Source organism: Megascapheus bottae, chromosome 17, assembly GCF_031878675.1.
Source record: "Megascapheus bottae isolate mThoBot1 chromosome 17, mThoBot2.hap1, whole genome shotgun sequence".
NCBI lineage: Eukaryota > Metazoa > Chordata > Mammalia > Rodentia > Geomyidae > Megascapheus > Megascapheus bottae.
In genome coordinates this window covers 45,736,932-45,750,563 of record NC_143525.1, presented here as the reverse complement: position 1 = coordinate 45,750,563, position 13,632 = coordinate 45,736,932, and the positions used below count along the sequence as shown (strand labels likewise).

At 44.1% G+C, this 13,632-nt stretch overlaps 1 protein-coding gene across 1 annotated transcript; it reads right to left on the bottom strand.

The window, feature by feature from the left end:
- Positions 1 to 392: 392 nt before the first annotated feature.
- LOC150052004 (C-C motif chemokine 3-like) lies at positions 393 to 3,176 on the bottom strand. The gene is made up of 3 exons (XM_090351763.1): positions 2,966 to 3,176; positions 1,319 to 1,433; positions 393 to 866 (listed from the first exon to the last, which is right to left on the bottom strand). The coding sequence occupies exons 1-3, from the start codon at positions 3,030 to 3,032 to the stop codon at positions 665 to 667; spliced, it is 384 nt and encodes a 127-aa protein (XP_090207889.1). The 5' UTR covers positions 3,033 to 3,176; the 3' UTR covers positions 393 to 664.
- Between the last annotated feature and the right edge of the window lie 10,456 nt (positions 3,177 to 13,632).

Sequence of the window (13,632 nt, the reverse complement as noted above, 5' to 3'; positions counted from 1 at the left end):
AATGTGGCTTAGTGGTAGAGTTCTCGCCTCGCATGCATGAAGCCCTGGATTCATCAGTACCAAATAACCAGAAAAGGTTGGAAGTGATACTATGGCTCAAGTGGTATGGGGCTAGCCTTGAGTGAAAAGAAGCTCAGGGACAGTGCCCAGACCCTGAGTTCAAGACATAGGACTGGGCCCTGGAGCATAGCCTAGTGGTAGAGTGCTTGCCTAGCATGCATGAAGCCTTAGGTTCGATTCCTCAGTATCACATAGTCAGAAAAAGTCTGAAGTGGTGCTGTGGCTCAAGTGGCAGAATGCTAGCCTTGAGCAAAAAGTATCAAGGGCAGTGCCCAGGCCCTGAGTTCAGGTCTCAGGACTGGGGAAAAAAAAGCATAGCCAAGAGTCCCAGATTTACTTAGGAAAACAAAAAGAACTTTTATTATTCATATATATATGCACACATACATAGTGAATACAGTAAGAGACTTATTAAACAGTAAGTATCTGTTGATAGTGATGATTACCTAGAAAGAAGAACACAGCATTCACCATTGTTCTAAATCCAAGCCAACTACTGATTGGGAATGGGCTGTGAATAAGAGTGTCCTATGACCTCTTAGCAAAAACAGCAAGTAGACAAAGTGATTTGCAGAATTTCAGTTGCTTAACTAAAGTTAAGATTTCAGGGTATGATAGTGGAGGGGAGGGATTCATAGGGGCTAGAGAGAGTGCTTCTGGGATCTTCTGTGGTTCCCTGTCTATTCACATCTTTAATGGATTCCTGCAGGGTGCTTCGAGGATTTGAGTCGAGGATTTGGATATATTTCTGGACCCAGGCATCACTGGGATTGGCACAGATTTGACGGCCCTTTGTGGTGAGAAAGCTACGGAGAGAGTAGAAGGATGCCGTTAATAAGTAAGTAAGGGTATTCATCACCAGCTCTGTCCCCTTCAGTTTTCATCCCTGTGGACTGTTCAGGGTCCATTCACTACTAAGATCCATCCTTCAAAACCTCAGGGGCTCCACTGCTGCTCGGAGGGATTTATGGAGATGCTTCTAGGTCACTTCCGTTCTGCTCTACCTTCATGTCTTCTTTTCCCTCTGCTCTGGCTGGTATTCCCTGCTTGCCCAGCCTAAGTTAAGAAATAGCCCAGCAGCCTCTCTCTGTGACCAGCATGTGCTAAAGTCTCCCCCGACCCCAGCGCCTAATCCACAATCTGACACCCTTGGCAATTGCCCCAGATCCATTTCTGAGGGATCCACTCCTCCCTCACAAGTTCTGTACCTCCTGGAGGCAGGGGAGGGGAGCTGGAAGGCAGAGGGACTGGTACTTACACGATACCCGTTTTGTGGCAGTCACCGCTGGTCTTATAATAGGAAACCACACGACTGAAAGGGATTGAATGGGGGACGAAGGAGATACAGCAGGTGGGTGGAGTGTAAATCCTATCTAAGTGAACAAGACACAAGGGTTGTCAGAACAGGCAAGCTGGCGCGAGTCAGGAAGGAGTAAAGAGAAGGTCTACTTCAGAGTTGAGGTTTGGGGGAAAAGAAAGTTAGAAATCATGCTGCTTTTTATTTATTTTGCATTGTTTTCCTTAGAATTGTCTTGGGTTTTATGTTTCCCTGTGTTATTCAGAAAGGGACCGAGCTCTCTAGCTACTCTATTCTCTTCTCTTAGTTATTCAGGGATATTTTTTCTTCTAGCTGTAAGAAAGCTGAGAGGGTTGGAGGCATGGCTCAGGTGGTAGAATGCCATCCAGTGGGCAAAAGCAGGCATAAAATAATGAGTTTGAGTCCTTGTCTCCAACAAAAAGAAAGCAAGCTGGCCTGGTATGGTAGCTCACACCTGTAATCCTAGCTACTCAGGAGGCTGAGATCTGAGGATCAAGATTCAAAGCCAGCCTGGGCACTAAATCCGTGAGATCTTATCTCCAGTTAACCACTAGAAAACCAGAAGTGGCACCGTGGTTCCAGGGGTAGAGTGCTAGCCTTAAGCCAAAGAGCCCAGGGACAGCGCCCAGGCCCAGAGTTCAAGCCCCAGGACCAAAAAACCAAACCAAACCAAACCAAAGAAAAAAAAAACCCAAACAAACAAACAAACAAAAAACAAGAAAGAAACAAAAGCTAAGACCTGGGTGGTGGTGGCTCACATCCGTAACCCTAGCTATTAGGAGGCTGAGATCTGAAAACTGCATTTCAAAGCCTGCTCAGGCTTATCTCCAACTAACCAACAAAAAGCCAGAAGGGATTATGGCTCAAGTAGTAGAGACAATACTGCAGAAAATAAGCTCATGGACAGTGCGTAGGCCCTGAGTTCAAGCCCCAAGACTAACACACACACACACACACACACACACACACACACACACACACGCTAGGGACATTTACAATTCACTCAAGAAACTGAACTGGAATCTGCTAGAATTTGTGTGTGTGTATGTGTGTGGCCAGAGGGAGCGGGGCGGAAGGAGGGGGGTCTGGTAATGGGACTTGAACTCAGGCCCAGGCTATTGTCCCTTAGCTTTTTCACTCAAGGTTGACAGTCTACCACTTGCCCCACATCTGGCTTTTTGGTGGCTAATTGGAGCGAAGAGTCTCATGAACTTTCCTACCCAGGCTAGCTTTGAACCATGATCCTCAAATCTCAGCCTCCTGAATAGTTAGGATCAGAGGTGTGAGCCATGGGCACTTGGTAATTCTAAAGCGTAGCAGAATAATGGAAACTAAATGCACCTAAGTTATAATTCACACTAATAATATATCTGACCTTATTGGCCTCATCTATAAAGCAGGATCAAACCTCTCCAAGTTGTGTCATGCAGCTCAGCCCAATATATTTCTTTGAAAGCGTCTTAAGGAAAACAACCATGTCATTTGGAAGCTAGAGAACCTTAGCTGTGGAGACATCAGATGATGGCACTTGGATGGTGTGTTCTGGCCAGGGAGCCACGATGCAAGGAAAAGGGATGACAGACTTACCTTTTTCATAAGAGAGAAGGCTAGTGGCGCAGGGGAGGACAAAGAGGACGAGCACGAGGGCCTTCATGATGCTGGACCCTCGGGGAATGGAGCGTGGCCGCAGCTGGGATGGTGCTGGGATCTCAGGACTGCTGGTCTCCTTCTGGGAGCTGACTGAGCTCTCTTGTCTTTTATAGGCAGCCTGATACCAGGGGAAGGTAGAATTTGCAAGTGCATAAGCAAGAAATTTTAAGTAGAGAAGTGTCTTGTGACTTGTACAACCCAGAGTATCTATGGGTGCCAGAGTTTTCAGGGTGCACACAACAGTGTTTCAGAGACTCATCTGATGGGAGTGCTTATAGAAAGTTGTGTCAACAGACTGGTTATCAGGAATTGGCCTCACCCAGGAATCATGCTGAGCTGTTTCCTTCTCATATTTCCTTTCTCTGAAGTAAGTGGTCATAGCCTTCTATGCAGAACACCATGTTTTGATGATTTCCATAATCGCTTTATCTTTTGAGCTGGAGGTCGCAGTCTCACTCTTGCTCAACCTTGTCAAACTCGTGAACTCAAGTGATTCTCCTGCATCAATCCCCTAAGTAGCTGGGATTATTAAGCATGTATCACTATGCCTGGCTTCACATGTGTTCTTAATTTTAATGTACTAGTCTCTTCTATACGATTATAGCTTTGAGCATCTAATGAGAAATGTTCCTCTATCTTGAGTTACTAAAGGAATTCTATGTTAACTTCTAAAGGTCTGACTGTTCTAACATTGATATTTAAATTCATAATCTAGCTGCTTTATTTTAGTATTTTGTATGAAAAAGGATACAAAATTATTTATTGGTGTGCATATCTATCTATCTATTTATGATAAGGTCTCACTATATAGTCCAGTCTGTCCTTGAACTTACGATGCTTTTGTCTCCTGCTCCTGAGTGCTGGAATTTCAGCTTCGAGATCTATAGTTTAGCCTGATGTGGTAATACACACCTAAATCTTGACATTTAGGAAGCTGAAGGAAGAGGACTGAGTTTGAGAACAACCTTGCATACACAAGAAGACCCTGAGTCCAAAAAGGAAGGAAGAAACAAAGGAAGGAGAAGAGGAAGATTTATTTTCTTATGTTATGTGAATATCTAATTGATCCAGTATTTACTATTTTTTATTTAAAAGACCCTTAGATTAGATTAGGGCTTTCCAGGGAACCTCTGAAAACCCTGATAATACAGAGTAGGGGAACTGGCTTATGTGAGTCTGAAGGCTGGTAAGTCTCAAGATTTTCAGGCTTTGTTGGCAGACTAGAGAGGCAAGAGAGCTAACAGCATTATCCAGGTTGAGTCCAAGGACATGAGGGGGAAAAATAGTGAAAACCAGTATCCCAGTTTGAAGGCAATCACTGGGGAGGATCCTCCCTTTGAGGTAGGTCCTTTCTGTCCTATTCAGACCCCCAGCTGACCCATCCATCAACATTAGAAAGAACAATCTTGGGCCGGGAGTTTGGCCTAGTGGTTAAAGTGCTTGCCTAGCATGCATGAAGACCCGGGTTCGATTCCTCGGTACCACATACATAGAAAAAAGCCGGAAGTGGTGCTGAGGCTCAAGTGGTACAGCTCTAGCCTTGAGAAAATCCAAGGACAGTGCTCAGGCCCTGAGCTCAAACCCAGGACTGGCAAAAAAAAAAAAAAAAAAAAAAAAAAGAAAGAGCAATCTTTACTCACTTTGCTGAATTAAATGTGAAATTTCATAGTCCTCACAGGAACATCTAGAGTGATAGTTAATCTCTTGTCTGGGGATGGTATGGGCCAGTCAAGTTGGTCATAAAGTTGATGATCATATCATTTCCCTGTTGCTTTGCAGTGCTTCCTGGTGTGTAGTCTGTTTCTAGACTCCACTCTCTTCTATTGGTTTATCTTCTTATCTATGTGCCAGTACCATATTATAGTTGTTGAGCAGCTTATTTAGAAGTTCCCAGTGCTGTAGAGTGTATCTGCCTGTTTTTTTTTTCTTTCCTGTCCTTGCTTGGATATCTTTGGCCTTTTACCTTTCTGCATACATTTTAGGATCAATCTGTTTTAATCTAAATATGCACAACTATTCAGTTAAAAATATTTTCTAGTTTCCATTATGACATCTTCTTTGACATATTTTCCCTTCGATTTTCAGCTGTATGAGAATGTTCTTGTTTTTATAATAAAAGCATAGATTCTGATGATTTTATTTTTATGCCAGTACGAAGACTTGAACTGAAGGCGCATTCTCACTTGTGTTTTTGCTCAAGGTTGGTATTCTACCATTTGAGCCACAGCTCCACTTTTGGCTTCTTGATGGTTAAGTGAAGATAAGAGTCTCATGGACTTTCTTCTGCCTGGGCTATTTTCAAACCTTGATCCTCAGATCTCAGCCTCCTGAGTAGCTAGAATTATAGATGTGAACCATCAGGGACCATAATCTGATGGGTTTTTTTTTCCCTTATAGCTCAGGACATGGCTCAAGAACAAAAGTATATACTATGCATTGCTACTTATAAGTTATGTAATGATGAGAGTCTTATTACTCTGAAGGTCTGAAACAAAGGGAAAGGCTCAAGTATTCAGTGAATATTTGTTTGCTGGTAGATGGGCCGCTATTTCTACATCAGTAACCATCAAGCATTATATGATTGGATGGTGAAAGGGCTGAACAAGGGGCCGTTGTAGAATTTTCCACAGTAGCTTTGTAACGAATTGAAGAATTCAGTGTTAGTGGTCATATAGAACACTTGACTGATTCATTTAAACCAAAATTAGTTGGGTGCGGGAGCCGAGATTTGACAGGGGAAAGTCGTTCTGTGAAAGAGGAAGCTTTGGGTTACAGATCATTTTCTTGGCTCAGATTCTTGCTCTCCAAAGCCCACTTGATCAGATGAATTACCTTCCCCAGCATTTTCTTTCCTGTATGTTTCTGGTTAGGGTGGGCTTCAAGACAAGTCCTGCACACAGCTTCAAATCATGTTCTCGTGCGGGCTGCTCAGCTGGGCCTGGAGCTATTTCACCTCAGCACCCTCCTTCAGTTTGTCCAACTCCTGAGTCGGCTGGGACGTGACAGCTCCTCCAGGGGATGTCTCACTTCATCAAAAGGAGGCACGTCCAGGCGGGCAGCTGTCCACTCATGCGGCCTCTGCCTCGTATCCCATGTTTCCTTTCTCATTCCTGCTTTAACTCCATCTTCCTCACTGCCTACTCTGCAGCCGTCAAGCTCCAGAAGCCTGTGTGAAGACCACAGCCTTAAAGAAAACTGACCAACCCAGCTTCCATCACTGTGTGGGGTCGAATTCCTCTCATGCACACATAACTCTTCTAACTCGGTTGAATCCTGGCTGATACGAAGCAGAAGGATTTAACAGAAGTTCCTCAGCATCCATGACTTCTCCCTTCCCTTCTCTCTCTACAGAGCCTAGAACCAATGACATTTTCAAGGATCCCCTTCATCCGTATACCTCATAATCCATGAGTGATTTACACTACAGTCTTTTTTTTTTTTTGCCAGTCCTGGGCTTGAACTCAGGGCCTGAGCACTGTCCTTGGACTTTCTCAAGGGCAGAGCTCTACCACTTGAGCCTCAGCACCACTTCTGGCTTTTTTCTATATATGTGGTACCGAGGAATCGAACCCGGCTCTTTGTGCATGCTAGGCAAGCACTCTACCACTAGGCCAAACTCCCGGCCCTTTTTTATTTTTTTATAATTTTTTATTGTAATTAATAAAAGGGTTACATGATATTTGCCAGATAGAAGGTGCATTAATTCACCTACATTGATACCCTTTCACATGTCTTGGTACCCATTACCCTCCCCCCCCACCTACCACCCACCCCCCCGTCTTGGTTTTCCCCCCTTCCCTATCAAATTTCAAATAACCAAATACAAATAAATTCAATATATCAGATAACAAAGTGAGATACTGTAACAATATGAGATACCCAAGAGACAGCAAAGGAGATGAAAGATAACATAGTCGATTAAGGACAACAATCACTCATTATATGGCTTTTGTTTCAGTATCCTGGAGGTCCTTTCAATTAGCTTCATACTATATGACCTTATATATCAAGGTTTTGCTCTATTGCAGATCTCTGCTAGTAGAGCCCAAGGTTTCTACTGGTTATAACAAATGAGGGAAACCATTGAGCCTAAGTTCCTTTGAGTCTGGCTTACTTCACTTAATATGATTTTTTCTAAGTCTTTCCATTTCCTAACAAATGGGGCGATGTCATTCTTTCTGACAGCAGCATAGAATTCCATTGTGTACAAATACCACAACTTGTTGATCCACTCATCAACTGAGGGACATCTAGGTTGGTTCCATATCTTTGCTATGGTGAATAATGCTGCAATGAACATTGTTGTGCTAGTGGATTTAGTATGCCCTAGATTTTGGATGGTTGTACACTACAGTCTTAATGTCACTTCCTTACCACTGTCTCTTCTGCCCTAAGGCACCTCCTCTGGTTCCTTCAAGGCCCCAGACCAAGAAAGAAAGCACCTCCAAGGACTGACAGTGACGTTGAACCAGGATATGAGCACTGGTGGCTGGTATCACCATGGTGACCAATGTAATCTGAACAGACCTATAGAAACATAACAGCAGTAGGGTGTCTAAAGGCGCGGGCACCCAGAGCCTGCAAAAAGCAAAGTCAGCTTCGCCTACCCTTTGAGCAAGTCAGCAAGAAGTTGACGGAAACATCACTCACTGCTCAGGGCTGCAGAGCTGGACAGAAAAGGAAGCATGGGAAAGCAAACATTTCTTCCTTTTGAAAATATATTTGTTTTTTTGTTTGTTTGTTTATTTTTGTGCCAGTACTAGGTCTTAAAACTCAGGGCCTTGTCCTTTTTTGGTTTTGTTTTTGTTTTTCTTTTCCTGCTCCAAGCTAGCTTTTTGCTGGGTAATTGGAGATAAGATCCTCAGATCTCATCCTCCTGAGTAGCTAGGATTTCAGTCATGAGCCACTGGGGCCAAACAGTTGAATGTTTATTTGCAACCTCTACCTCTGTCTTTCTCTGTCTTAAGTTCCCTCTTCAGGAGAAATGGTCCTCAGAACACCTGGTCCTTGTTCGCTTCTTTTGGAGAAACTTTCCAGGAGGAGATCCTCTTCTGTAGATCACCCTGAAGATGGAGTATCTTGGGAAGAAATGAGAGGAATCTGACTCTTGCTCACTCACTCTAGGAACCAGCATCCTGTGCGAAGATCACAGCCTCAAGGGAAACTGAGCTGAGGCCATGGTAGAGAAGTAGTTGGTAGGCAACCATGAAGACTGGGTGGGGGGAGAAGTGTGGGACACCCAGAGTTGCCTGAGCCATTCTAGGATTCAAATCATGTCTCTTCCCATTCTCGGAAGTCCTGGGCCAGGAGGAGCTGGAAGCTTGGATGACCCGAGGGAATCATATGATGTCTGGAGTCAAGCCTTGAGCTACACATGGTGGATGCTTAGTGCTCCGTGGAGCTTCAGGATGTACAAGCATAGCTCTGTTACTCTGGTTCTTTTGTGCCCAGGCTGGCTTTGAACCATGATCCTCAGATCTCAGCGTCCTGAGCAACTAGGATTTCACGTGTGAGCCACCACGCCCGGCTGGAGATGTTTTTGATATTGAGAGGAAGTGAGATGTTACTGTTCCAGCCCTGAGCACATGGAGAGATCTACAGATTAACGCTGCCTACCATGAAGCCAGTCCCCGACACTGAGCCACCGACCTTCTGACCACACTGGGTGAAGTATGATGTGACAACACTGCATCTCAGGCAGCGCAAGCCACACTTCAACCACACCCTGGGTGCAAAGGACCATGATGTCACGTCGACTGGAGCACTTCTAAGAAATATTGTTCATCGGTGAGGGGCAGAAGGATGATCTGAGCCGAGCATGTCAGTACTTCCTGTAAACCCAGGTCCCAGGTGCCACAGACAGGTGTAGACACATACACATACATACACATAGCCAGCACAGGCACAAAGAGACCTGGACTCTTATCTCCAATTAACCACTAGAAAACTGCAAGTAGAATTGTGGCTCAAGGGGTAGGGAGGTATCCTTGAGCCAAAGAGCTCAGGGACAATGCCCAGGCCCAGAGTTCAAGCCCCACAACCAATAAAAAAATGTAAGAGAAGCCTGGCTCCAATGGTAGAGCATCTGTCTAGCAAGTGTGAGGCCCTGAGTCCGAGTCCCATACTACTGGGGTGGATGGAAGAAATTCCTGTGATACTGGGCTTTGAACCCAGGGTGTTACACCTACTGGGACAGGAACGCAATCACCGAGAGCCATACTTTCAGCCCAAGAAGTTAATTTTTTTTTCTTTGGGTGCTGGGAATCAGATGAGGTCCTCATGCAACAATTGTACCTTCCACTAAGCTAGATCCTAGACCACAGGTCACCTGCTACTTGTCACAGAGAAGCTGTGACAATCACCATTGTGTGTGTGTGTGTGTGTGTGACTTTCTTCATCTTTGTAGTCATGGCTCTAGGGCAGCTTACTGGTACAGAGCTGTGGAGGCCATACGAATGGCATCCCTGACTGATGTACCCTTGACCGTGCTGTAGCTGTGGTGAATCCTATCCCAATAGGCCCTGTCTCTTCCTGGAGATCAGTTGAAGAACCAGCTTTTGCCTAGCATTGCCTGTTGGTCACCTACTCGTTTCTAGGTTTCAACTTGTTGGGGAGGGTTCTTAGAAAAATGAGTAGATGCTTAGGGCCTAAGCCCACTCAGAGGGGTGGGGGGATGAACCTACTCTTTAAAAAGAAATCATAAATGAGACAGCTCCTTCTGCCTAATGATAGAGTAGAAACAAAGTAGATGGTCAGGGCCAGGAGTTTGGCCTAATGGTAGAGTGCCTGCCTAGCATGCATGAAGACCCAGGTTCGATTCCTTGGTACCACATACATAGATAAAAGCCAGAAGTGGTGCTGAGGCTCAAGTGGCAGAGCTCTAGTCTTGAGAAAGCCCAAGGATAGTGCTCAGTCCGAGCTCAAGTTCAGGATTGGCAAAAAAAAAAAAAAAAAAAGTAGATGGTCAGAATGCTGTTCATAGAGAAGGACTTGGGTTTGAGGAGAACTGGAAGGAAGTGGAGATTTCTGGTTCCCCTGTGCATGTACCCCATCATTTTATGCTTTATGCTAATGTGGATCTCTATCGCCCTCTGCAGAAAACACAGCTAGATGAACAGTCTGCTTGTTCTAGCTCTACTGGAGAACTTTATACAGGTTAAAATGAGACTTTTTTTTTCTAGCAAGAGACCATCTTTGCCAGCCATCTATGAGGTGAGTTTATTACCCATCTACTAAGAAATAATTTTAGCTGAATTTTTGCCTCTTGCTGAAAAACCTTCAGTTTTCTCATTTCCCAAATAGGACAAGATCTACCCTTTCCTTGAGGTTTATAGCATAGAGAGCTAAAACTGAGAGAGAGCAATGGAAGAAAGGGTTTAGACATTGTCCAAAAAGAAATGTATTCCTTATCTGACTGATGTAACTGTAACCTCTGTGTACCTCATCTTTATAATAAAAAAATTAAAGACTTAAAAATCAGAATAGAAGCCGAAGTGGCTCATGCCTGTAATCCTAGTTACTCAGGAGGCTGAGATCTTAGGATCTGGGCACTAAATCCATGAGACTCTTATCTCTAATGAACTGCCAGAAAACCAGAAGTGGCACTGTGGCTCAAGGATAAGGTGGTAGCCTTGAGCCAAAGAACTCAGGAACAACATCCAGGCCAAGAGTTCAAGCCCCACAACTGACCAAAAAAAATCAGAATAAAGAGCTAAGACTTTTAAAAGAACAGATAACTCTGCATTTTGAAAATCTCTTGGGAAATTGTTTCTCTTGGGTGATCTATCCATAGGACTTTGGTGATGTCCTCTGACCCATGCCAGAGACTGGGCAGGGAGGGTGGGTGGGAACAACCCAAAAGCAAACGAAACCCAGGAATAGAGGGATGCTGAGTGAGGAGATGGTGGGGACCCCACAGAGTGGACAGAGTGATAAAGAACCTGAACACGCTCTGTTACTTCTGGTATGCCCAGCAGCTCCCACTTCACATGTAAGCCCTAGACTACAGAAAGATGGAAAATGGGGTGACAGGAAAGGCAGGTTTTGGCACGCTGGTGTCTTGTAGACTTGTGCATGTAAGGGTGGCCTTAGGTAACCACAGGGCTCAGGGTATTTGCAGAAATGGTTTAAGTGCTCACTTGACTTGGGGTTATGGATGGGGAAGTGGTTTCTGCCATGAGAGGAGGTAAAACAGTGTCATGCTGGGGCCACACTTACTGCTACCATGCCAGCAGTCTCTGTACTCATAGTTTCCCTGGTGGAGATGGAACTTTTGGGTTATTCCCCAACTATTCTAAACACACAATGGGACTATACAAATAGAACACAAGTCTAGAGCAACCCAATCCAAATGAAGCTGCAATTAGGGGGACGCCGGGGCCACAGAAGTGATGACAGCGGCTAGCCAGGCAGACATCTCATCCTTTCAGAGACTCACCAAGGGCCCCAACGTGCACAGAAAAGATGTGTTCAATATGAATGGCCATATGAATTAGGAGCCTTAGAAAGATCTTAGCTGTTGACTAAAGAAGCCCATGTCTAAGGAAATCATTTCCTGTATAAAGACATTCAAGTATGGAAAAAGACTTCTGCTTAAGAGCATTTGGTATCCAGCATACTTAAAATTGGGTGTAATTTAAGTAATACACAATGTGGAGATGATCGGGAGAATGATGGTATTTCCATTTAGCTGGCTGTTAGGAATTATAAATAATGGGATGTCTTGAGATGTACTTACTTAAAACGCCTCCAAAAGAAACTGGCCTATTTTAATCAAGACCCATCCACCCAGTGTCTGAGGGTGAGGTTAATCCCACAAGTTACTTTTTTTTGTGGGCGCTGTTCTTGGGGAAGTAGGGGATTACCAGTGCTAATCTGATGTGTTCCTGCATATTGACACATCTGTCCGTCTGTGTTTGCCCATCCCTGTCTTCCCCCATATGGACAGGGACTTTGACTTCTCCCATATTCCTCATCCCCAGCTCCTACTCACGTGAAGGGGGTGGGAATTTCCGGGAGCAGGGTCAGGTCTCCTCCTCCCTGTAGATTCTGCAGTGGGGATGTAGGCCTTCTTTCCCTCGACACTATGAAGGGCTTTTACATCTGATTATCTTCAGACCGGGATGATAGTTATTGTCAGGGCAATAGGAAACACACAAGACAACACCTTCTTAAAAGAAAAGTATTAATTCACGGTTAGACACTAATGGCTCATGTCTGTAAGCCTCAGGAAGCTGAGACCTAAGAATAGCTGTTCAAAGCCAGCCCAGGCAGGAAAGTCTGTGAGACTCTTATCTCCAATTAACTACCAAAAGCCATAAGTGAGCTGAAACTCAAGTGGAAGAATGTCCAGGCCCTGAGTTCAAATCAAAAGTAATTCAATAAACTAGAAAAAAATAACCTTTTCTAGAACTGGGAATGTGGCTTAGTAGTAGAGTGCTTGCCTAGCATGCAGGAAGCCCTGGGTTTGATTCCTCAGTACCACATAAATAGAAAAAGACAGAAGTGACACTGTGGTTCAAGTGGTAGAGTGCTAGCCTTAAGCAAAAGAAGCTCAGGGACAGTGCTCAGGCCCTGAGTTCAAGCCCCAAGACTGGCAAAAAAGAAAAATAACTTTTTCTAGTCTAGAGAACAAAGGAGAGGAAACATTCATCACATACAAAATACTAAAGCCCCTTAGGTATCAAAGAAAAATTAACAGGAAAAATAAAGCACACTGGGAAACATAATTTTCCTGACCTGAATCTCTTCCATATAGCTTTCCTGATAGAGGAAAACTACATTTCCTTTGGGCAGCCACCCTTCCTTATAGTTCTCAGACTAAGTGTATATGAAATTCACTCTACAGATTAATATAAGCAGATCAAATGAACGCTATCCTCCTTACCACTGCAATTGCATAGGAACTGGATTCCTAAGTCAGCCAAACCTGAAAGAGCCTACATGTAATTTTTCAGCAGAAGCAGAGACTCATTTGACCCTGCTTAGTATAACTAAGCTGTGCTATTCTATTTGATTGGCAGGTGCTTTTGTCAGCTTTCTGTCTCTATTAGAAAATACTTGAGAACCTCAACTTCAAGGTAGGAAAGGTCTATTTGGGCACCTGGTTTCAGTCCATGTTTGCTTGGCCTAGTTGATTTTAGGTCCATGGTGAGGCAAAGCATTATGGATGAAGAGCGTGGTTGAGGAGAGCTGCTCACCTTCTGGTGGTCAGGAAGCAGAGAAAGCATTCGCTTTCATAACAAAATCCATCTCCTAAATCCATTAAGCTATGATCCCTAGCTGGATTAATTAATTCATGAGGTCGGCGCTCATGATCCAGTCATTTCCCAGATGCCTCTCCTCTGAACACCTCTGTAGGGGGACAAAAGCTTTACCTCATGATCTTCTAACAGGAGGATCAAACAGACATTCATCTAAAGCACTGTCCCAAGTAGACCTCAAAAGTAGAAGCAATTGTTATTAAGAAAGCTTGATTTATCATAAATAGACACTGCAGAATATTTTATTTAATGAGAGCCAATCAAGTAATGAATTTTCAGCTGGTTGTAGTGGTGCATGCCAATAATTAGTCTCAACATTCTAGTTCAATACCAGCCAGGGCA